The sequence below is a fragment of the Aspergillus tubingensis genome (assembly GCF_013340325.1).
Source record: "Aspergillus tubingensis WU-2223L DNA, scaffold_4, whole genome shotgun sequence".
Lineage (NCBI taxonomy): Eukaryota > Fungi > Ascomycota > Eurotiomycetes > Eurotiales > Aspergillaceae > Aspergillus > Aspergillus tubingensis.
In genome coordinates this window covers 738,746-760,210 of record NW_023336278.1, presented here as the reverse complement: position 1 = coordinate 760,210, position 21,465 = coordinate 738,746, and the positions used below count along the sequence as shown (strand labels likewise).

The 21,465-nt window shown below is 50.4% G+C and overlaps 9 protein-coding genes and 1 non-coding gene across 10 annotated transcripts; 3 read left to right on the top strand and 7 right to left on the bottom strand.

The window, feature by feature from the left end:
• Positions 1 to 22: 22 nt before the first annotated feature.
• AtWU_02804 (YeeE/YedE family protein) lies at positions 23 to 1,083 on the bottom strand (the record flags this gene model as incomplete). Its single annotated transcript, XM_035497917.1, has 2 exons — positions 23 to 730; positions 796 to 1,083. 2 exons carry the CDS (start codon positions 1,081 to 1,083, stop codon positions 23 to 25), a joined length of 996 nt encoding a protein of 331 aa, XP_035353810.1.
• A 129-nt stretch (positions 1,084 to 1,212) lies between these two features.
• Positions 1,213 to 1,776, top strand: AtWU_02803 (uncharacterized protein; the record flags this gene model as incomplete). The annotated part of the gene is made up of 4 exons (XM_035497916.1): positions 1,213 to 1,290; positions 1,374 to 1,402; positions 1,566 to 1,674; positions 1,732 to 1,776. 4 exons carry the CDS (start codon positions 1,213 to 1,215, stop codon positions 1,774 to 1,776), a joined length of 261 nt encoding a protein of 86 aa, XP_035353809.1.
• Positions 1,777 to 2,761: 985 nt separating this feature from the next.
• AtWU_t67 lies at positions 2,762 to 2,838 on the top strand. The gene has a single exon. It is a non-coding gene; the product is annotated as a tRNA-Thr (tRNA).
• A 482-nt stretch (positions 2,839 to 3,320) lies between these two features.
• AtWU_02802 (S9 family peptidase) lies at positions 3,321 to 5,424 on the bottom strand (the record flags this gene model as incomplete). Its single annotated transcript, XM_035497915.1, has 3 exons — positions 3,321 to 4,455; positions 4,508 to 5,253; positions 5,314 to 5,424. The coding sequence occupies 3 exons, from the start codon at positions 5,422 to 5,424 to the stop codon at positions 3,321 to 3,323; spliced, it is 1,992 nt and encodes a 663-aa protein (XP_035353808.1).
• Positions 5,425 to 5,829: 405 nt separating this feature from the next.
• On the bottom strand, positions 5,830 to 7,382 carry AtWU_02801 (FMN-dependent alpha-hydroxy acid dehydrogenase; the record flags this gene model as incomplete). The annotated part of the gene is made up of 4 exons (XM_035497914.1): positions 5,830 to 6,172; positions 6,227 to 6,444; positions 6,492 to 7,246; positions 7,292 to 7,382. 4 exons carry the CDS (start codon positions 7,380 to 7,382, stop codon positions 5,830 to 5,832), a joined length of 1,407 nt encoding a protein of 468 aa, XP_035353807.1.
• Positions 7,383 to 7,624: 242 nt separating this feature from the next.
• Positions 7,625 to 9,391, top strand: AtWU_02800 (MFS allantoate transporter; the record flags this gene model as incomplete). The annotated part of the gene is made up of 5 exons (XM_035497913.1): positions 7,625 to 7,843; positions 7,888 to 8,098; positions 8,146 to 8,212; positions 8,259 to 8,722; positions 8,805 to 9,391. 5 exons carry the CDS (start codon positions 7,625 to 7,627, stop codon positions 9,389 to 9,391), a joined length of 1,548 nt encoding a protein of 515 aa, XP_035353806.1.
• A 1,894-nt stretch (positions 9,392 to 11,285) lies between these two features.
• Positions 11,286 to 12,233, bottom strand: AtWU_02799 (pyrroline-5-carboxylate reductase family protein; the record flags this gene model as incomplete). Its single annotated transcript, XM_035497912.1, has 2 exons — positions 11,286 to 11,590; positions 11,678 to 12,233. The coding sequence occupies 2 exons, from the start codon at positions 12,231 to 12,233 to the stop codon at positions 11,286 to 11,288; spliced, it is 861 nt and encodes a 286-aa protein (XP_035353805.1).
• A 920-nt stretch (positions 12,234 to 13,153) lies between these two features.
• On the bottom strand, positions 13,154 to 14,841 carry AtWU_02798 (hexose transporter; the record flags this gene model as incomplete). The annotated part of the gene is made up of 3 exons (XM_035497911.1): positions 13,154 to 13,502; positions 13,586 to 14,657; positions 14,715 to 14,841. The coding sequence occupies 3 exons, from the start codon at positions 14,839 to 14,841 to the stop codon at positions 13,154 to 13,156; spliced, it is 1,548 nt and encodes a 515-aa protein (XP_035353804.1).
• A 1,499-nt stretch (positions 14,842 to 16,340) lies between these two features.
• AtWU_02797 (protease inhibitor) lies at positions 16,341 to 17,598 on the bottom strand (the record flags this gene model as incomplete). The annotated part of the gene is made up of 2 exons (XM_035497910.1): positions 16,341 to 17,513; positions 17,563 to 17,598. The coding sequence occupies 2 exons, from the start codon at positions 17,596 to 17,598 to the stop codon at positions 16,341 to 16,343; spliced, it is 1,209 nt and encodes a 402-aa protein (XP_035353803.1).
• Positions 17,599 to 18,008: 410 nt separating this feature from the next.
• Positions 18,009 to 19,628, bottom strand: AtWU_02796 (feruloyl esterase B precursor; the record flags this gene model as incomplete). The annotated part of the gene is made up of 1 exon (XM_035497909.1): positions 18,009 to 19,628. The coding sequence occupies one exon, from the start codon at positions 19,626 to 19,628 to the stop codon at positions 18,009 to 18,011; it is 1,620 nt and encodes a 539-aa protein (XP_035353802.1).
• Between the last annotated feature and the right edge of the window lie 1,837 nt (positions 19,629 to 21,465).

Below are 21,465 nucleotides of genomic sequence, written 5' to 3'. Positions count from 1 at the left end.
TTCGCAGCAACGAGAAAGCAAATCACATCAAATTCCCTAGCATAAAACCAGTCATCTCTGCAAGCCCCCAAACCGGCTGGAGCACACTGCGCAGGATGGCTGGACCTGGGCATACTCCACGTAGTCCCCAAGCGAGGCCGAAAGCGACCCCGCCTGCCACAAATCTCCAGTCAATATCTGCTACAGTCGCAGTGGGAAGTCTCCATTGTCCCGCCAGAGTGGGTGTGGACCGTTCCGCCTTGTTATCGGTCTGTTTCCCTGGTTTGGTCGACAAGAAGGTTATCAGTGACGGGCCGATTCCGAAGAGGATTATGAGTGCCAGTGATGGATCGAATCGCGATGGGTCAGACAGGAAGGCAAAGAACCGCAGGACCTTGGCTGGGTCAGCCATTCCAGAGAACAGCAGGCCTACGCCAAATTCCAGACCCGCCAGATACGAAAATATAGTCCTTGAGCGTTCGGATCTCTCGAGGGTACGGGGAACGACGACAAAGTTCATTACGAATGTAACCAATGTGGTGGTGAGCATGACGGCGAGCTCCGCAGTCGATGGATAGACGGGCATGTAGCAGGGTGTTCCACCGGCACACGGAGGGATGTTGGAGCCGCCAGCGAAGAAATTGGCTGTGAGTAGGGCGGTGGTGAAAAAGACAGCGGTAGCAATGAATGAGCGTGGCGACAATCGAGAAATACCACAGAGCATGTGGCCGGACGTGCAACCTCGACCATTCTATCCCATAATACCATCAGCACCTACAGCTGTCTTTTCTCGAAAGGGAACTCAGCTTCATTTACCTTTGTACCCCATCCCAGCAAAAACCCATGGCCCACGGTCAAGAGCCACGACCCCCAAGAACTTGGTGCAGTGGGATATGATGGAATGGCGGACGGCAAGAAGAGAGCGACGGGGACAACACTCGACGCCAGACCAGCAATGAGAGCCACATTATCCCTCGTCGGATTCAAAAGAGCTCCCGACAGGAGCGAGGATATGCCAAAAACCGCCCCATTGTGCAACAGCAATCCCGTAGAGCCCTGGAAGAGCATCAACGCCCCGAACGTGGTATGCACTGGCGTGAACATATTGTGGCTATACAGAGAATAGTAGGAGTAGGTGATCGAAGATGAAAAATACCTTCATCATACAAGCAATAAACAAGACAAAGGCGAAAATCGAGCCATTAGAAAGGATCCCAGTCCAGCAACATCACAATGCGAAATGTACGGGACAAGGCAATTGTAACGGCGACTTCCTTCACCGATTTTGAAGTGAACAAAGAGGCCGAGCGAGTGAGTGGCAGTTCGGGGACCACACATTCCAATCACATACTGTGACCGAACTGGTCCCCGAAACCAGAACCAGAAACCTGAAGGGCCGATTTGGGCGGGAGTCCCCGAGTGAGTGAGTCTCAACCATTCACTTTTTCATCCTCTCATTGAGAATTTCTGAAATGCTTTGGTGTTGCGGATTGCAACACATGGCTATATAAACATATACATTCATTGTCTATATCAGGTCATCATTAATGCAGGGATGGTATATTAAATTCTAATCCTAGCTGCAGATATCACCCTCGTGGACCAGCGGTTCCTTCGGACGGTCGGGGAGAGGATGTGCAGGGGAACAAGACGATCGAAGGGGAATGGAAGGATGGAAATGCCGGGGATTCGTTGGTTAGTGCAGATTTTAGCTGGCTTGGTCCCCGACCCGGTCGCTGACTATCTTCACAGAACCATGGTTCAGTCCATCAGTGGTCGAGTAGATCGATGGGATGAGGCAATGAGTGGGTGTACATTGATTTTGTGGTGAGGATTTATTTGGAATTGAATATTATTTGGGGTTGATTGATTTGTTAATTGTTCGGAGAATTTTGCCTTTGCTATATTTATTTCAATCTGGGGAGAAGTGATGGGATGGACATGGTGCTTGACATTGGTTGTGCACTGTCTAGTATCTACCCTTTCTCTAGTGGATATTGGGGTCGACATCAAACTTACATACCGCACTATTCAGATGATCTTACTGATTGTGATTTGAGAGATATTTGGATCTTACCTTGATGTCCAGTGGTTGTTCCTATACTTCTTAACCTACCCACTCTAAAGCCGAAGACACATTCCATCCCTCCAGAATCTAATCAAGCTATGCCTATCACCTGCCCCAAACAAACTCAATCCCAGAGTACAGAAATAAATCCACACCAGTCACCCCTATCTTCACAAACAGCCCTCGGAATGAACCATCACAGCCACCACCACCGCTCCCGACGCATTCAACATCCACAGATCCCGATCCGGTGATCGTGATCGATAAACCCCCCTGTACAGTGTACACCGACTAAACACATCGGCGACCTCAAGCGCAATAATACCCCCTACTACGTTGAATCCCGAGATCCATATCAAGTGCTGATGCAATCTGGGCCTTTCCCGAGAACCACACCCTCGCCGTTCTTAATTAAGCCGAATCCATCTCGGTCTCTTGGCTGCAGTGCAGACATGCATACGTAGCCCGAGTGTCTGCAGATCGGCTAATCGGCTCAGCTCAGCATCTCACAATCTACCTAATCTATAGATATTGATATCTATTATATCTCTCCTTTGTCATCTGTAGCGTTTTCAATATGGGCGGTAGTGTGGCTTCTTCACTGCCGAGTATGCCTACCCAGCACATGTTATTTCTTCGGCGTTCCCAGGTTTTCGCCTATTCACGATAGCGTAGCTTCCTATAGCATAATATCCTGCCTCAGCAGCATCAACTGCTCGCATGGCTTAGTTGGTAAAGCGCATGACTAGTAGGCAATCATGAGATCCTCGGTTCGAATCCGAGTGCGAGCATTTTTTGTGTTTTTTTGGGGGGGGGGGTGTTGAGATTGGTAGTGAGGGTTATCGTGTCTTCTCCTTCTCGTGCGCTCTTTCTCGTCATAAGGTGTGTGAGGGATCGATGTTAGACAAATTTATTCAAAATGGGGTTTGTCTGGTTATTCCTTGGGGGGCGGGGTGGGAGTAATCATGGAGGAATAGGTGATTTATTCTAATTGATATCGATCTGTGGATCTGAACCACTATGTATAATAAATATTAACCATTGCATTCTTCCATGGGGTTGGCGGGCGAGGTACTAGTAGGTACTGCCCGATTTCCAGATGTGTTTCAATAACCATTGGGTGATTTTACTGGTATGCTCCTATGTAGTCATGAGTTGCCGGCTATTGATGAGCGAGATCGTGGTACTTTCTATAGTCTAGAACTAGATGCGCCTAGATTACATCTCTTCTACTGGGCATCTACCTGCAATGAGCCATATCCTAGTATCGCACTCACTCCCCCTTGACCTCAGCCAAATTCTCCTTCCACCAGCTCTCTTCCACCTTCTTGGCCTGCAAGCCATTCTCCGCCTTGCGAGGGTACCCATGTCCCTCACCCTCGAAGATAACCAACTTGGCCACCCCACCGCTACGCTGAACATCATCAGCCATTGCCTGCGCCTGGTTCAACGGCACAATCTCATCCGCTGTACCCTGCAACAGCAACAGCTTGGCCTTAATTATATCCGCATGGAACCTGGGACTCCGCTCGCGGTACACCTTCCGCTTCTCTTCTTCTGTTTCGGGCACCTTGTCATCAAACAAGAGCCGGAAGGCATAGTGGCTCTCGAACTTGTGTGTTTCGGCCACGAGGGCTTCGACGTCACTAATTCCAGAGACGCTGACCGCAGCGGTAAATAGAGTCGGGAACATGCAGATTCCTTGGAGGGTGGCGTATCCACCAGAACTCACGCCAGTGATGCCAATGCGGGACGGGTGCACCTTGCCTTCGGAGATCAAGTAGCGGGCGCAGTCTGCGGCGTCGTGCACGTCGAGCACACCCCAACTTCCGTTTAGGAGCTTGCGGTAGGCGCGTCCGTAGCCGGAGGAGCCGGCGTAGTTGAGCAGGGCAACGGCGTATCCGCGTGTGGTGTAGTACTGCCACATCATGCTAAGTCCGGGGTCGGTGTGGATGGTGGGTCCGCCGTGGATGGTGATGATGAGTGGAGGAAGCTCGCCTGGAGCACTGCTGTACTTGGGGTTCGTGGGAGGGAGGAAAAAGGCATGTGAGAGAGTGTCAGGATGGGTGGAGATAGTGCGCGGGAATGAGATGTGTTGGGCGCGAGAGAAGTAGGTGTCGGAGATGGTGACAGACGAGGAGGAGCGTAAGACTGTTGGTTCGGAGGCATCGCTGGAGGTGAGAGAGATGTGGTAGACAGTGCTTGGGGCAGTCGGAGTGCTGGCAATGACGGCAATACTGGTGGGAGATGTCAGAGCAACAGCGCTGTGTTGGATGCCCGTGAGAGATGCGATATTGGCCGGGACGGTGTAGGTGTTCTTCTCGAGATCGATGATGACGAGGCGCTCTGTTGCGTTTTGCGTCCAGGCCGCGACAATTGTGTTGGCGTTTGGAAGAACATATGTGCAACTGTATCGTGTTAGATGTGTGCTATGTGAGCAAAAGGGTAAGAGAGTCATACGATCCCAGGAGCCATTCTGGATGAGCGAACTCGCCCTTCTCCAGGCCTTCAATAACGATAGCGCCGGGCGCATCACTTCCATCCGGGCTCCAGCGGTAAAACTGCCAGTATCCAGTGCGATCCGACACAAAGAACAAAGTTCCATCCGGTCCCCATCTCGGCTGCAAAATACTTTCTTCATCTCCATTTCCTGCCAGTTTCACAGGGGTTCCAACCTTCTCATCCTTCCAAGGCGCAGAATACAACTCAGTCCCTGTCCACGGCATCTCGGGATGGTTCCACTGGATCCAGGACACTCTATCACCAGTAGGACTGAACGTGGGATGCGAGTAGAAGTCCGCTCCCGTCGCCGCAACCTCCACCTTCTTATTCTCGGTATCAATAACAACAAGCTCGTTGACAACCTCCTTGCCGTGATGATCCTCTCTAATGGCAAAAACCAACTCCGGTCTCTTGGGGTGCGAATTGAACGCAGCAAACCAGAGCTTTTCGTCTGGCTCCACAGCCGCTGTTACATCGCAGGTTGCAGGATCCAAAATATACACCCCGTGAGTCTTCCAGTCTGCGAAAATAACCTTCCCATCTGACGTGGTGTTGAAGGCCGCGCCGCCGTAGCCGTGGACGGCGGTGCGTGCACTGTACGCAGCTGGTAGAACGTCACGGGGCTGGTTGTTGCGCCATTCGACGATACAATTGCGACCTTCTTCGGCAGGGCGGCCTTCGTTCACGTAGATGATACCATCCGCCTGATGAGAGAGGTCAATTTAATTCGGACGTAGTAGAATGTAGAGGGAAAAGGGACGAACCGTGGCGGCGATGCCGGCGAAACTGATTCCTTTTGACGTCAGGGTTGCGGCTGTGATAGGACTGTCCCATGTGCCGAAGGGAGCTGTCTGAGGTTCTGCGGAGGAAGCCATTTGGTTGATTTGGGATATTGGAAGTGTGTTAAAAAGAAAGTGAATGAATAGATAATTTTGGAGGGCGTAAGAAGAATGTTGGAAGAGGACAGATGAGGGGGTTAAAGTAGTGCAATAACTAGGTACCGAGTGAAAATTAGTAGGGAGGGGAACTAAGCACAAGCATTGTTTGTGACATCCACCAGCCAGATTAATTCCGTGGTGTTCCCGCTATCCGAATGGCTTCGATAAGCCCGTGCCAATTCCATGGGGAATAGTGCTTACGCACTAACATGCACTGGTCAGCCCATGCCCCTCTTAACGCCATTTAGTGCGAACTGGTCTGTGTTCCCGTTAAGGCTGTGCCTGGATGTAAACCATACAATGTGAATTGGAGAAATATCCAGTATTCTACACAACCTCTTTTCACAGTTTCACAGAGCCAACGACATCTCGCTCTAGCCTCATTGAATTCACCAGATGTGGCCCTAATTCCGACAGCTTCGTCACTCCCAAAAATACCATGTTCATCTCGATTTCCTGCCGCAAAATTTGAATGGCACGACGGGTTCCGTCGGCTCCATAGCCTGCTGCCAGACTGAACAGGAATGGTCGTCCAAGCCCAACGGCGGTTGCTCCTAATGCAAGGGCTTTCAAAACATCCGTTCCACGTCGAATACCTCCATCGATAAAGATTTGCATGTTACTTTCGATAAGGTGTGGTGCATATCGTCGGATCTCAAGTAAAGTGACAAGTGGAGGTTGAGCGCTGGCAAGTGTGAGCCTCTAGAATACAACATTTTGGGGCTAGGAATCGACATACGTATCTTGAGACCTTCCACCATGATTGGACAGGACTATTCCCTGTACCCCATGTTGATATGCCAAAACTGCATCTTCCACACACTGGATACCTTTAATCACAACCGGCAGATCGGTAAGTCTGCGGATCCATTTGAGAATCTCCCAGTCAATATATGGTGAGATAGAACTGGCCATGGTCTTTGCGACGCCCTGTCCTTTGGCAGAAGAGTCGCGCGCCTGTAGAAGTCAGATTCGCTCTCGAGCGTGTCATATTACGTGATTACCTGAACCTCAAGATTCAATCTCTCATCCATCTCCCGCTTCCCAACAACAGGGGAGTCGACTGTGATCCAAATACCACTAGCACCTGCTTTCACAGCTCGTCGGACTGTCTCCTCCGACTTTTTTATGTCTTTGTTGACATACACCTGCTGGAAGAGCGGCTGGTTGGGGTGAATTCCAGCCGCTCGCACAGCATCAATGGACATGCTAGAGCCATTCGCCAGCACCTGCGCCAACCCTTCCTCGCCTGCTGCGACAGCCATTGCGCATTCTCCGTCCGGATGTGCGAATTTAGCAATTCCACACGGGCTCATGTAGACTGGCAACGAGACAGACTGGCCCAGAATCGAGGTGATCGTGTCTACGCTGCGAATGCTGCGGAGAATTCGAGGACGGAAGGACAACCTTTGGTAAGCTTCTTGACCTTCGCGTTTGCTGATCTCATCGTCGGCCCCGGAGTAATAATATGCCCATGCGTGAGGGGGAAGATGTTGCTGTGCTACCTTCTCGAAGTCATTTAGATTTATTATACTGCTTAGCGGAGGCGGGGGGTTTTCTTCTGCTGTCGCCGATGTCTTGGGAAGGGGTCTGGATGCCTTCGCGAGAGTGTCTGGTTGGATATTGCCTTTGTGTGCCGATGGGGGCAGAGCTTGCGAGAGCACGTCTTTATCGTGGACTGAATCGAAGTCTGCCGTACCGTCTTTGCCTGCGCAGCGAAGAATTACCTGTGCACCTCCTGGATGCTCATCGAGGAAATCTGGCGGTGTGAGTAGTTGGCGATGATGGCCCCAATTGGACTTACCGGTGACATCGTAAACAGAACCATGAATAGCTACCCAACACGACTCGCGTGTCGAGTGCTTCTCAACCTCCTCTCGACTCAGTATCGACATTTCGCCTTCAATAGTGACTCAATGTCAAGAAGAAAGAACAGATGTCAAATGCGGAGAAAATGGTCTCGCCAAGTCTAACCCCAACCCCGGATTAGCCGGTCAAAATGCGGAGAAATATCCGCTGCGGGTGATGCCGATCCCCCACGCTAACCTTGACCCCAGTCTTGGCTTGGGGGTTGTATACATCAGTCCTGCGAGTATGGATCTCCTCATCTCATTCCTACTCCGCAAGAGCAGTCACCATGGCCACGGAACACCCAGAAGATGCTCACAAGCGGTCCCCTTCGCATGTCGAGGACATCCATCACCCCGGCAAAGTCAGCCATGGAGATACGGCACTCGCCCTCCTTGCAGATGGCGGTGAACTGGAATCAGCAGAGCCCGAAGAGTTGAAGAAATTAGTGCGCAAGATAGACTGGGTCATCTTACCGTTTCTCTCAGTCTGCTATGCGTTTTACTACGTGAGTGTGCAGATTCCTCGGATGGGATCTTCTGACACGGACAGATTGACAAAACTACACTGTCATATGCAGCAATCTTTGGAATCAAGGAGGATCTGAAATTGACGGGCGAGCAATACTCATGGCTGTCATCTGTCTTCTACTTTGGCTTCCTTGTCTGGGCGCTGCCTACCAACTTTCTCCTCCAGCGCTTCCCTGTGGGGAAATATCTGGGCGTGAATATCTTCCTATGGGGATTCTTTCTGATGCTACAGGGTGAGTACACTGCAAACTCAAATTGATCGTATGTCTAATAGTAGCAGCTGTGGCAAAGAACTTCACTCAGCTGGCTGTTCTGCGGGTAATATCCGGGGCCGCTGAAGCATGCAGGTAAGTGCCAAACAAAGTATGCAAGAAATGGTAGCTAAGGATACAGTGATCCTGCATTCATGCTCATCACCAGCATGTGGTACACGCGACGCGAGCAGCCCATCCGCATCGGAATCTGGTACACGGCGAATGGAGCCGGAATTGCCCTAGGTGGTCTGCTAGGGTATGGGATCGGGCAGATCAATGGTGCCCTCGCCTCCTGGAAGTACGAATTCCTCATCATTGGAGCCCTCTGTGCCTCCTGGGGCATCCTTATCACAATTTTCCTACCCGATTCCCCCGTCAATGCCCGTACTTTCTCCACTCGAGAAAGACGATTGACCATCGAGCGACTCCGCGACAATCAAACCGGTGTTGAGAACAAGACCCTCAAGCCAACACAAGTCCTGGAGGCCCTTCTCGATTGGAAAGTCTGGGTATTCCTGCTCCTCGGACTGTCAGGCAATATTCCAAACGGAGGTATCTCCAACTTTGGCACTCTGATCATCCAAGGTTTTGGGTTTTCAACACGTACGTACCCTCCCCTATCCCGGCTTGAATATATATATAGTATATAAATAGTATTAGGTGACCACTAACAACACAATGGCAGTGGTAACAACCCTAATGCAAATCCCCTACGGTGCCTTCACCTCCCTAATGATCATCATCGCCGTCTTCATTAACGACCGCCTTCCTCCCAACAACCGCTGCCTAACCGCCATCTTCTTCCTCCTCCCCAACCTCGCCGGCTCCTTCGGTCTCGCTTTCCTCCCAGCCACTAACCAAGTCGGTCGTTTAATCTGCTACTACCTGACAGGCTCATACAACGCCTCCTTCGTGCTCATCCTGTCCATCCTAACGGGAAATATCGCAGGCCATACCAAGAAGGTCGTCACTAACGCGATGATCTTCCTCGGCGTGTGTGCGGGTAACATTGCGGGGCCGTTCTTCTATCGCTCTGAGCAGGCGCCGCGGTATACTTTGGGGATTTGGTCCATGGTTGTGGCGAACTTTATTGAGATTGCGCTGATTGGGGTGCTGAGAGTTGTATTGGCGTGGGAGAATCGGAGGAGGGATAAGATGAGGATGAGGGAGGATGGGGACGGAGCTGGGGTTGGCACTGGGGATGAGGATGATGTGGTGGCGTTTGGGGATCTGACTGATAAGGAGAATTTGAATTTCCGGTATGTTTATTAGGTGGGAGAAATATCTGTGGGATTTTGGTATGTTATTAGGGACAGATACGAGTTTGGTTGATGGATTTTCAAGTGCATGATGAGTTAAGACGAGAGAAAGAAGGACATATTCGAAATAACAACTGCACTTGACGTGTCTAGTAATACCTCCACATCCCTAATGAAGCTTCGTTCCTATTAAATGTATTTCTCGTTAAAGACCATCTTCCATCACGAGGTACGACACCTACGAAACTCGCCGTCTAGAATGCCAACCAACGTTCAGTAGCTCAAACCTCCTCCCAGCCCGAAAACGAGTAAACCGCGATTGCATAGAAGCCAGTACCTCGTAGTCACGTCTATATGAACCAGCCGCAATCCGCGTAAACAGGTACCAACGCCATCGAGCAAACAAACCCGAAGCCTGAGGTATGATAAAATAATACATGGACGCATACTCAAAGTAGATCGGATAAAACCCCGCAAGATCCCAATCAAGCAGCCAGAGCTCCCCAGAGGGCGAGAGAAGGAGATTCCGCGGCGCCAGGTCATGATGTGTCAAGACGAAGGGACCCATTGCAAAAGGGATGTATGCAGTACCAGTGAGGATTTCACCTCGCTTTGCGGTTTCTATTGCTGTTCTCATTCCTCTGAAGTTACCCCAGAAGTGGAGATAGCGAGAGAGCTCGGGTGGTCCGGATCGGGGTGGGAGGCTGTAGAGATCATCTAGCCAGAAGGATGTGCATTGGCCGGTTGCGAGGGATCCGATGGTAGGTGAAGTGAGTGACCTGAGGGTGTTTATGATGCGACGGAGTTGGAGAGCTAACTTTATCGTTAAATACCATCCTAAACTTGTCCAGATATCCTCTAGTGTTGACCCCTCAATTCGGTCCATGATGCTGTATACGTTCCGGTTGCTAGTCACTATCCTTCGTATTGAAGGGCAAGGTATTCCTAGGCTATGAGCTAGCTCGGTGGCTTTTATTGACTCCTCGGCTTCGGATGGATTGAAATAGGACTTGGAGATATATTTTGGAGAAAGGGAGGATACTCGGCTCATTAGGGATGAGTCTGCAGAGGGTGATGAAATGATGTGCTGGATGAGTTCTGCATCGGAGTAGCTTTGTAGTAGCTCATCGCGGAAATCTGTATCCATATTTCGAAATGTAACTAGAGCATGAATAAGTAAGAGAGATGAATCCAGGGAGTATAGCGATAAGGTCCAGGAACGCGGAGTCTAGAATAGGCTTAGTGTGAGTGGTGGAGACAGTCCGGCCTCAGGCCTTACTGCGGAAGTCGAAGCTAGTTCGGAGCTAGAGCCATATCTGATCAGGTCTATCAGTAGAACCTGCGTTGGGAGAAGCCACCAGCTGGGCTTTCGACCGCATCCTGTCCGGCGAGACCAATGTCAAGGGATACCTGCTCATGCAATTCCTGTATGCCCAGATTGTGACACCCCTAAAAGGTCGGAACAAAGAACTAGCTGCAAAGAAACACCAATCGACGACGGAGCCAGATAGACTGTGTGTAGCGGTTCTGGAGCATCGTATGCTGTCCAAGATAGAACAGAAGCATGGACTTGAGCTGGTGTCACTGGGGACACTGGTGGAAAGTGGGGATGATGAGTTAATAGTAAGTTTGTAGCTGGATTCGTTACTGGATGAATAGAAGCTGACTCCCACACAGGGAAGTTCTGACCTATTTGAGCTAGGCGAACCTGTGACAATGGATGGACTGTCGTACGATGTCATTTTGGGACTCTTGTAATGCCCTGCACACCAAACAGCAATTGCCTAGCCAGATGTATCCTACAACCAGTTGCGTGATACATACACGCTGGCATAAAACCGAAGTAGACAGGCAACGGCCTTGCTATCGTCTCACATACACCAATACCTCATGGCGAATATCATACATTACTGCTTCCCCAAGCTCTCACCCAACTCCGCAGCTCTATCCGTGGCCGCCTTAACCGCCTGATCCACGATATCCGCAAAGTTCAACTTCTCAAAAGTCTGCAACGCGGCATACGTCGTGCCATTCGGGCTAGTAACATTCTTCCTCAGCTGAGCAGGCTCATCATCCGACTCAACGAGCATCTTTCCAGCACCGAGACAAGTCTGCGCCGCCAGCCTCGTAGCCTGCTCCTTAGTCAAGCCCAGAGCCGTCGCACTAGCAACCAGATGCTCAACCATAGCGAAGAAATACGCGGGACCGGATCCTATCACACACATCAAACATTAGCCTCATCCACTCCCCTCCCCCAACACCAAACCCCAAAGAGAAAAAGAAGAAGAACAACACATACCAGACAACCCCGTAACAACATCCAACAACTCCTCCCTATCCACCCACTCCGTAACCCTACTAACACTGCCCAACAACGCCTCCACCAACCCCTTATCCTCCTTGCCAACCTCCACTCCAGCAAACGCACCACTCGCCCCCTCCGTCACCAACGCCGGGGTATTCGGCATAACCCTCACCACCGGCGCCACCTTCCCGCCCTCAACACTCAACCACTTCTGCAAACTCTCCAACGTAATCCCCGCCGCAATGCTCACCACAATCGGGAACTTCGCTCTCGCCGTAGCCGTCCATTCCTGACGGAGTTCCTCGCACACCGTCTTCGCGACTTGCGGCTTCACGGCCAAGATGACGACGTCAGCGGAGGACGCAGCCTCGGTGTTGGATGTCGTGACGTTCACGCCTAGCGCGGCGATCTTGTTCCGGTTCACTTCCCATGGCTCGGAGACGTGGATGTTGCTCGCGGGCACGGATTGGCGGAGTAGTCCCGAGATGATGGCCGAGGCCATGTTGCCGCCGCCGAGGAAGGCGAGGGTGCTGGTTTGGAGGGTGGGCATTTTGATTATTTTCTTTTTGCCTCTGGGGAATGAGGTTAAGGTGTATGTGAAGGGTTGGTTTGTGTGGTGGATGGGTTAATTGAAGTGTGATGGTGATTGTAATGGTGATGGGAGGGGTAGCTCGGTGGGTGAGGGACAGACACGTGATGAGATTGCCCCACTAGCTAGCTAGCTTATCGCGGGGTTGATATGATATGATTAGTCATGATGGTCTATAACTAAGTAGGTTTGATCGTATTGATTTGGTGATTTGACAGCTATCAATGGGTTTTACAAATCAAGATTATGGTAAACTATCTATGATATTCTTCACGGTCGCTGGTTTGAGCGGAATCTACGAACCTTAGTGACGACCTTCCATGATACAAAATCCAAGGGAATGTGACCTTGTACGAATGGGATTACTACCTCAAGCTATCATGATCGCCACATAGGAGTCGAATACATTGTTTGTACCCAAGGTGTCTGTAAGAATATAAAAAATAGTAGAATTCTGCGCACGATGGGACTTTGAAAACCTCGGTTGTCTGGATCTGCGGCGAGTTAGTAGTTACTGAATGCTGGTTGGCTTATGGTTGCACAGATGCAGGCGGATTCAAGGAAATAACGGGTCATTTTTGTGGCTGGTCTTCACGGCTAGTATGGCATGTATGGGGTTTATATCCTGGCGAGCAAAAAGAAAAAGAAGTCGTGGTATGAAAATAAAGATTATGAGAAGACGATAGATACTGTATGTCTACCAGACGAAGCAACTCGAAGTGCGGGAATGGGGCTTTTTTTCGGTGCGATCCGACGCCCATGAATCTAGTGACTCACTGATTTAGTTACTATCATCGAACCTGCATGAGACATGTCTGTCTCATACAAGTGCTCTAGTCTAACCCCATTGCTGGCTGTGTTCCAGCATGGGAATCTGAACCTTATAAATGTACGTGTTCCGACTCTGTAGCCACCGGTCCAACCACCGGCTCAGGTTTCTCTTCATTTCCTTGTCTCACCTCAGCATCTTTTCCGTCAAAAACACCGGCTATATGCTCGAGGCTGTATCCGCGAGTCTCTGGGTAAAAGAAATACGCCGAGAACCAGTACCCGGCCAACACAGCCACGAACACGAAATAGTATTTCCAGTGGATGGCCGCAAGGGCGATTGGGTTGACAAACGTGTTGAACACCGTACATCCAATGGCAGATAACCATACAATACTGAGCCCCTGTGAACGGAGGCTGAAAGGCCAGATTTCACATGTATATGCAGTGAGCATAGGTGTTCTGGCAGGAAGCATTAGTTTAGTCATACATGAAGAGAGAATGGCCGCAATAGTTGGACAGTAGTCTAGCATGAGATCACCTACAGCGCGATATCATATCCCAAGAAATATACAAACAAGAATGGGATAACAGCAATACCGACTGAGCCCTTGCCAGTGCTGGCAAAGGCGCCTGATAACGCAGTGATGAGGATGAAGGCTGCCAGCATGGTGCTGGCCGAGGTTATGAACAATACCCGCCGACCGACTTTTTCGACCAGCGACGCGCCAAGCACTGCGAAAAGAACGTTCCAGACCTGCAGGCAGGCCGAGATCAATAACTGATCGCGCGCGTATGTGATGCCGATAGACGTCAATATCGTGGAAAGGTAGTAGGAGACTACCCCGTTGCCCGACAATTGTGCAAATACCCCAAGCGTAATGGTGATGAAGAGCCGATGGCGGTCTCCTGGAGTCTTGATCAAGTTTAAGTACCCGGCCGAAGCAGCCGCGCTGTGCTCCGCTTGAATTATCTCTTGGATATTCTGGACCTCATACACAATAAGAGGCGCAGTAGTATCACCACCAGTGTGCAGCTCAGCTAGAATTGTACGGGCTTTCTCGATACGTCCCCTAGATATCAACCATCGAGGACTCTCTGGGATGAACGCAAAACCAGGAACTGCAATGAGGGGAAGGAGCATCTGTAGAAGAACCGGCAACCTCCATGCCCAGGGACCGTCATACGCTTGTGTTGCAAAGGTGGCCCAGGCCGCAACAGCGGCTCCAACGTAATAGCCGACCATGTAGAGTGCACCGAAGACACCACGATGTGCAGGGTAGGCAATCTCACTGAGTAGGATAGGGGCCGTGTTGCTTACCCATCCCATACCACAACCAATCACGGCACGAGACGCAGTGAAGACGTTGGCGGACGATGCAGCCGTACCCATTACGGTTCCAGCTAATAGAAGAATAAGCCCTATCCAGACGCCTACTCGCCGCCCGTATCGATTACACGCCCAGGCAGCAACTGGGGTGCATATCAAAGCCCCTATCCAGTAGACAGCACTTATAAAGCCAAGCCAAGTGCTGGATGGCTTTTCCATGAAGTTGACCCATTCTGGCATAGCTTGCAGGCCATTGACCAAAGAGCCATCGTACCCGCCCGAAGACGCTATGGGTGCTCAGTCAGAAGACCATCGAGGCAAACTTATGGAAAGTAGCGGCGTACAGAAAAGGGATAGAACGCCCATAAAGAGACTGACCCTGCGAAGGTGAGGACTGCGCCACCAACTGACAACAGGCAAGACAGAGCCCAGTTGTTGATCGCTAGATTCTGCCGCCACAGGGGTGCTCATGTTGATACGACGGCAAAACTTAGGCATCCAGTCGTTCTAATTTAGAGAGGCGCTATTGAAAGCCACTGATAAGATACTCACTGGATCTTATAGTTACGTCGATGTCCAACGGAGCAAGAAGTCAGGAGAACAAAGCCGGCAAGATATTTCAGTATGACTTTATGGTGCTGAACAACATGGTGTCATGGTGAACCGTGCCCGAAAATGCCCGACTAAACACCAGGGCTGGGAAGGCGCGACTGATTGCAGGATTGTATCATGGAACCCTTGATGGCTGTTGATGGTACCCCAGACGTGGAATAGGCTCTTTATGGGTTGTACATCGAGGGAAAACACTCCCGCTTCACCTCTGGTGACCACAAACCTGCACAGGGTAGTTCTTTCCACGGCCAGACGGGTAGGTTAGCCCGGTAAGGGGGCGTATGCGATCTGTAATCACGGAATAATTCGCCATTTGCTTTGGAATTAAATTATGCTGTAAGCAGTCGGCCATTCGGTTGAATAATGATGTCCCCATCACTTCTGCTGCCGTTTCACCAATGCATGTACCATCAAGGCAAACCACACCGGATGTATTGCCAAATCTCTTATCCCAGCTGGGTGTAACTTCTGTTGGGCGCCGGTGTCAATAAAAAGTCCAACACCATCACACTTTGTATCTCCGATGCTGTATGGGGGACTGTCTTACCATCATACGGAGCACTACCATCCCCGTTTCCGTTGAAAAGTCCCACAAGCGCTGTGAGGATCTGTGTGTCTCATGCTGAAATCTTGGTTGAAGCTGGAAGAGAAGCGGTGAACGACCCGCTTTACATGGTTTCCGCTGGTCTTGATCATTCCGCAAACCGGGGAACATACATCCACCACCATCGCCGGACGTTCTGGGCCTTCGACGTCCATGGTAACCAAGGTAACTTGGGGACTGGGGCACCCCTGCCGAAACGCCTAGAAGAGATCGCAATAACATGTCTTGCATTCGATAGTCGCGCGCAGATCCTTAGATGTAGTGCGTTGGGGAAATGTACTATAGGTAGGGAAAGAGGGATAAAATGGCATATTAGTGATTTGCGGTGTTGAAGTGTGTCGCTCAGCGGAAGGGGGTTAGAACAGGCCAGCCCATTCCCCAGCTGATCACGTCTGGATTGAAACAGGATCTAAGAAGTGGAATCCTCTCATTATGTCTCACATTCGTCCGATCCTGACAATCTTAAGAACAATGCTTGCGTGCTGGTTTGTAATGACTAGTGAGTCATAAAAGTCCCACCCTGATGATCACTCCTATCAGCCTGTTAGCTGCAACCTCAATATGATTTTGTGTCTAGTTTCTACCCGAGATGCCTATTCACAATGGTATAGTATTCAAATACCTAGTAAGTTACGCTTTAATCACAGATCACATCATCAGCCAACCTAAGCCGACCCTCTGCTCCAACTCCATCGGTTGCGGCAGATATCCCCCTTCCTTATCTCCCCATCAGCAGCCCAATGCGCAAGGGGCCCTACCTAGACCAGCGACAATCTCTACGCTCCCACGGCTCAAGCCCCAAAGCGACTCGATTCGCATTAACAAAATCCCTGAGCTCATCCAGTCCTTCATAATCCGCGGAACTCATCGTCTCAAGGGGTTCCGGGTCATCTGGTGGAGGAAGCATCACAGTCAGATGTGCATTTGGACCGGTGGATGGATACCCGCACGATCCGATAGAAAAGTCTATAAGGTGCGGTAGTTGGCGTAGCTGCGTGAGGACCATGTGCCAGGTGCCAGAATGCAGTTGTACCAAAGATAGTTCGATATGCTTGAGATGATCTCTGCATTGGTCAGTGAGCGCGCTGAAGTGGTCGAACGTAATCAGGACTCGTGCGAGACATAGAGAGGTGAGACGGAGCGCTGGGTTGAAATGGATAGTGTGGAAAGGTATGACGTCTGTACTGCTGATCTGGAGAGCTTCTAGATTGAGAGCCAGCTCCACTAATCTAAAGAGATGGGCGGCGTGCAAGTCATTTGGCAGGGCGGCGTATGCAGCTGGTACAGGGGTTCTCCAGTATCGCTGTCCCAGCTCTTTGGTATACGCAGTGACATGTAAAACTAGGTATTTCAGGCCGTGCAGTAAGTCCTCCATGGGTATGTGCAATGGAGAAAAATGGCTGGGGAAGAAGTATCGAAAGTCATGAGCTATGGGAAAGAAGAGCTCAAGCCCCTCCAAATGGGGTAGAATCACAAATCGTAGAGCTGTAACTATTGCTTTGATAGCAGCCCTTTCGTGGTCGCGTGTCAAGGACTTGCCTGAGGCCCTGAATTTAAGAACGCGTAAATCGGACAGTTGAGCAAGACAAGGCGATAACAACCCAGCAAAGTCCTGAATATCCGGACCGAGTATTCGGCAAAGAGAGGCGCCCCAACGGTCGTATCCGGTCTCTAGACTGCGGACATGTGCCGCGTATTTGCTCCGTGAGATTTCAGCAAATCTTTGTAGGGGGATACTGTCGGGTACCGAGGAGTTAATCGGAGCTACAATGCGTTTGAACAAATGGGGCGACGCGGCAGCACAGAAATTCCGGCTAACCAAGCGTAAGCTCATGAGTTGTGAGCGAGCATCTGGCTCAAGCGTGTAAGGGAACAGATCGCGTAATGAGTAGTCCATCTCAACTGTGGCTACTACGCGATCAACGATCTCAGTAGAGAGTTAGCACGCAGCCTGGTGTCGCGCACGGGTGTCATACCATGTCGCAGATCTCGACGGGAATTGTCAGTGCCATGTTATATGTACTGCCAGTGTTTTCAGTGACAAGATGGGGGACTTCAGTCTTTTATGGTAGTTTATTCTCTTCTGGTTGTGCTGCAGTGAGGTTAGAAACCCCTGGTCGAGTTGGGAGAGGGGTGTGACCAATTAAATCGGCGGTAACCGCGCAAAACAGTAGCGCACTGCTAGACGCCATACCATGACTTATCAGCCAATAATGATTATCAGTTGCTAAATATTCCAACAGCCTATACCGGCCTTGACATATGTTTGGTAGCCGGGAAAATAGTTCCACAACAAACTTAATATAAGATTTAGTATATGCTATTGATGAATATATCATACATAGAAGTGATATTATGTACTCTTAGGTCACATCCCCCTCATAGCAACAAGCGCTGAGAGGGACCTTCAAGATTATTCGAATTACCGGCACTCAAAGGCGCTGGTCTCGTTCCAGTTACCTCCAACATACTTGGCCTCCTTAGGGTAGACACAGAGAGGGCGCTGAGCCTGCACACCTTCCGAGGGGGTGTCATCAACGAACTTGGTCGCAATCAGCTCATCAGGGGCAATGCCATTCTCGACCCAGGCCATCAGCGCCAGGATGGCATCGTGCTTCCGGTCACGGTATCCAGGCACACCCCAGACATTGGTGCCAGTCAGACCACCGGGTTGGTTAGCCGAGGCAATGTACCAGGGAGCATCGTGGACGGAGTCCAAACAGTGCTCCATACCAGGGATCAGGAAGAAGCGGTAGAAATCGTCAAGCTCGATGCCGAGAGGAGTGAGCATCTTCTGGACCTGCTTGTAGTAGTAAATGCTGGAGCCGGTGGGGATCTCTCCGTCAGCGAATCCGTGGTAATGGATCAGTTTACCGCCCTTGTTCTTGAAGGGACGGAGATCGAAGTCACCGGCGGTGGCATTGCCAGGATCCAGTTGATCAGACAGCTGAATGGTCGAAAAGTCCAGGTTTTCCCAGGGCCAGTTGGCATCGTTATAGACAAAGTCACGGGGGTAGGCAATACCACTGGGGCTGTCCTGCTCGTCGTCGTCGGTCATGATCATTTGAGCGAACTGGGTTTCAGAACCGTAGGCAAAGCTGGGGAAGACAAAGGAGTCGTTAGTCTCAACCCAGGGGCTGTAGATCTTGTAGACAGTGTCAATCTGATCGGCGGTGAAGCAGGTCGACTTGTTGGCGGAGGGACCATCACAAAGAAGGGTTTCGGGACGGAAGTCGCAGGCATAGCCGTTCATGATAATGTTATCCTTGACACCATCAACTTCGTCGCATTGACGGAGGACTTCAGTGGCCAAAGCATCCACCTGAGTCTCGGTGATGTGGTGACTGGCATTGTTAGGAAGGTTGTAGGTGGCGAGCTTGAGGTCCCAGTTTTGCTGGTGAGTGGTCCACCAAGCGCAAGCACCAGCAAGAACACCATCGAAGTCGTCAGGAAACATCTGGACGGACTTCAGACCCTGGCGACCGCCAGTAGAGCAACCAGCGTAGTAGGAATAGCTGATATCTTCGCTGTAGAAGGCTTCAGTAAGCTCCTTGCCAAGGGCAACGGAGCCGTGGAGTGCACGCCATCCCCAGTCAGTGCGAGTCTCGGGGTTGTTGAGAGCCCAGCCTGCATCGCCAGCCTCAGTCACGGAGGAGTTGTGTCCAGTGTTTGTGGAAACGGTGGCAAAACCGTAGAAAAGACCGGGTGCCATATCAGCAAAGGCGATCATTCCAGTGAAGCCACCATTGCCATAGGCCATGTAGCGCTTGTTCCAGGTGTTGATGGGCAGCCAAAGGCCGAATTCGTAGGAAGAGGTAGCAGACGAGCTCACGTTGACATAAACGGCACAATACTCGGGGAGACCGGAGTAGTTGCCCAACGGGCCAACGAAAGTATCGTTGGGTCCATATGGAACTGCGTAGACCAAGGAAGCATTGGAAGAAAGATGGGGAGTGAAGGTCTCAGGAGTACAGCGCGAGGTTGCGATAGCCTGGGTGGCAACCAGGTTAATGGCGCCCGCCAGGAGAAGTGAGAGACGCATCTCGATGATGAAAAGAGTGGAAAGGTTTGATCTGTCTGAGGAAAGTGATCTTCATTCTGTATTTAAGCAGCCGATGGAGCCTGTTCGTCCGCCCCGAGCTACGTTCAGAGAAAGGGAAATAGGCATCCATGATTGAGACTGACGCGGCAGGAGGTTTTTCGAGAAGTGGGACGATTGAGCTGTTGCCAGTATCAAGGCTTAATGTCTGATGATGTATGGGATGCTTCAGGGGCAAATCATGTCGAATCCACTGGTTGCGCGTTCCTCGTTGTGGTTCCAGGCTACAGAGTGGAGAAGCGACCACCAGATTGGTAGGGCAAAGCTTGATTCTAAAAACATGCCGGTTGGAGTGGAGGATCATCAAGGCTTACTATTTAGCGCCCAGGTGAAGTCTAGCACTAAAATTCACCATGCGCAAAAGGTGGAGTGGTATAATACCACATTTTTAGTGCCCGTATACCCGTTACTCTACGATATGGCACTTATGCACATGGTTGCAGGTTGATGGCTCTAAATATGCCACTAATGCACAATGTTGCAGGGCGGTTGCTCTAAAAGAGGCATTTACGCACAGGACTGCATATAGAATGGTTCTAAAACTGGGACACATGCAGAGTGTCGCAGTGTGACTGCTCTAAAAGAGCCACTGTTGCACATGGTTTCAGGACATAGTGTGCGTAGGTGGGGGTGGTATAAATAAGCTTATACTAGTTCTTGACCATACAAAACAGGTGGTGGAGGCCGAGGTGCCTTATCGTACTCTGTAACAAGGCGCAGGCAGCCGGAATCAAAACTTCATTCTATCTCCACATTTTGTATGGCTTCAGGCGGCTGCAGGTCACTAGAGTTAGCTGCATGAAATGTTAGACTCAAGTACTCCTAGCAGAATACTCCTAGGAGAAATAAAAATGCTTGGACCAGCAAAAATCTGCAAACGATGCGGCACAATGGCCTGGAAGGCTTCGTCATAGTACGAGCAGAATCTTTCGCTAGAGGGCTTGATGCGGCAAGAGTAAGTGTAGATCGCGGAGATAATAGCAGTTTAATTCCTGATTAATCAAAAACCAACCCGTTGGAAATATTGTGCAAGAACATGCACCAAAAGAAGTTGACTCGTAACGGGTGTAGGTGGGGAGTGAAGCAGCGGTACACCGGATCGGGTTTAGTCTCCGCAAACTTGCTGATCAAAACAATCCGCACCATTCCGGATCCGGAAATGTTCTCGAGCTCTGGCCAGACCCTGCTTTTCCTCTTTTGGTGGTAGTAGTCGGCAGTTGTCCGAATTGACGTGGTTTCAAGGATCATCCAGGTGCCGGCTACGCGGCAATATTCCAAGCTAATCTCTGCCATTACTTCTGTATTATGTGTGGCAAGTGGAGGATGATTTGCTTCATGGGTGTCTCAGAAGGGTATCGTAGTATGCAGGGTAGTTCCTAAAGAACCTGACTGTATATTTATCGTTACTACCATCCCACTAGTCGATATGTACTGGGATACTGACTAAAATGCACTACCTAGGACATATTTAAAGGAACCTCGACACGAGAGCCTGGTGGCCATGATGATCTTCAGTTCTTCATGCTTCCATATACCCATATCAAGCGTTTAAACTAAGGACTTATATATCTCTAGGCAGCATCATTCTTTCAGCACTATGCATGACAAACCTGGAGGGATTAGACTATAAGCTTATCTATATGATACATACCTAAAATTAACTGTGTGGGCCTCTTGCTTGATTCAGACGATTCGGCATATGGATCCACTTCTGAGGGTTGTTAGAGAATTGCTGTTCCTGGGATTGAACAAGCTCTTGCAGTTTTAGGTATCATAAGAA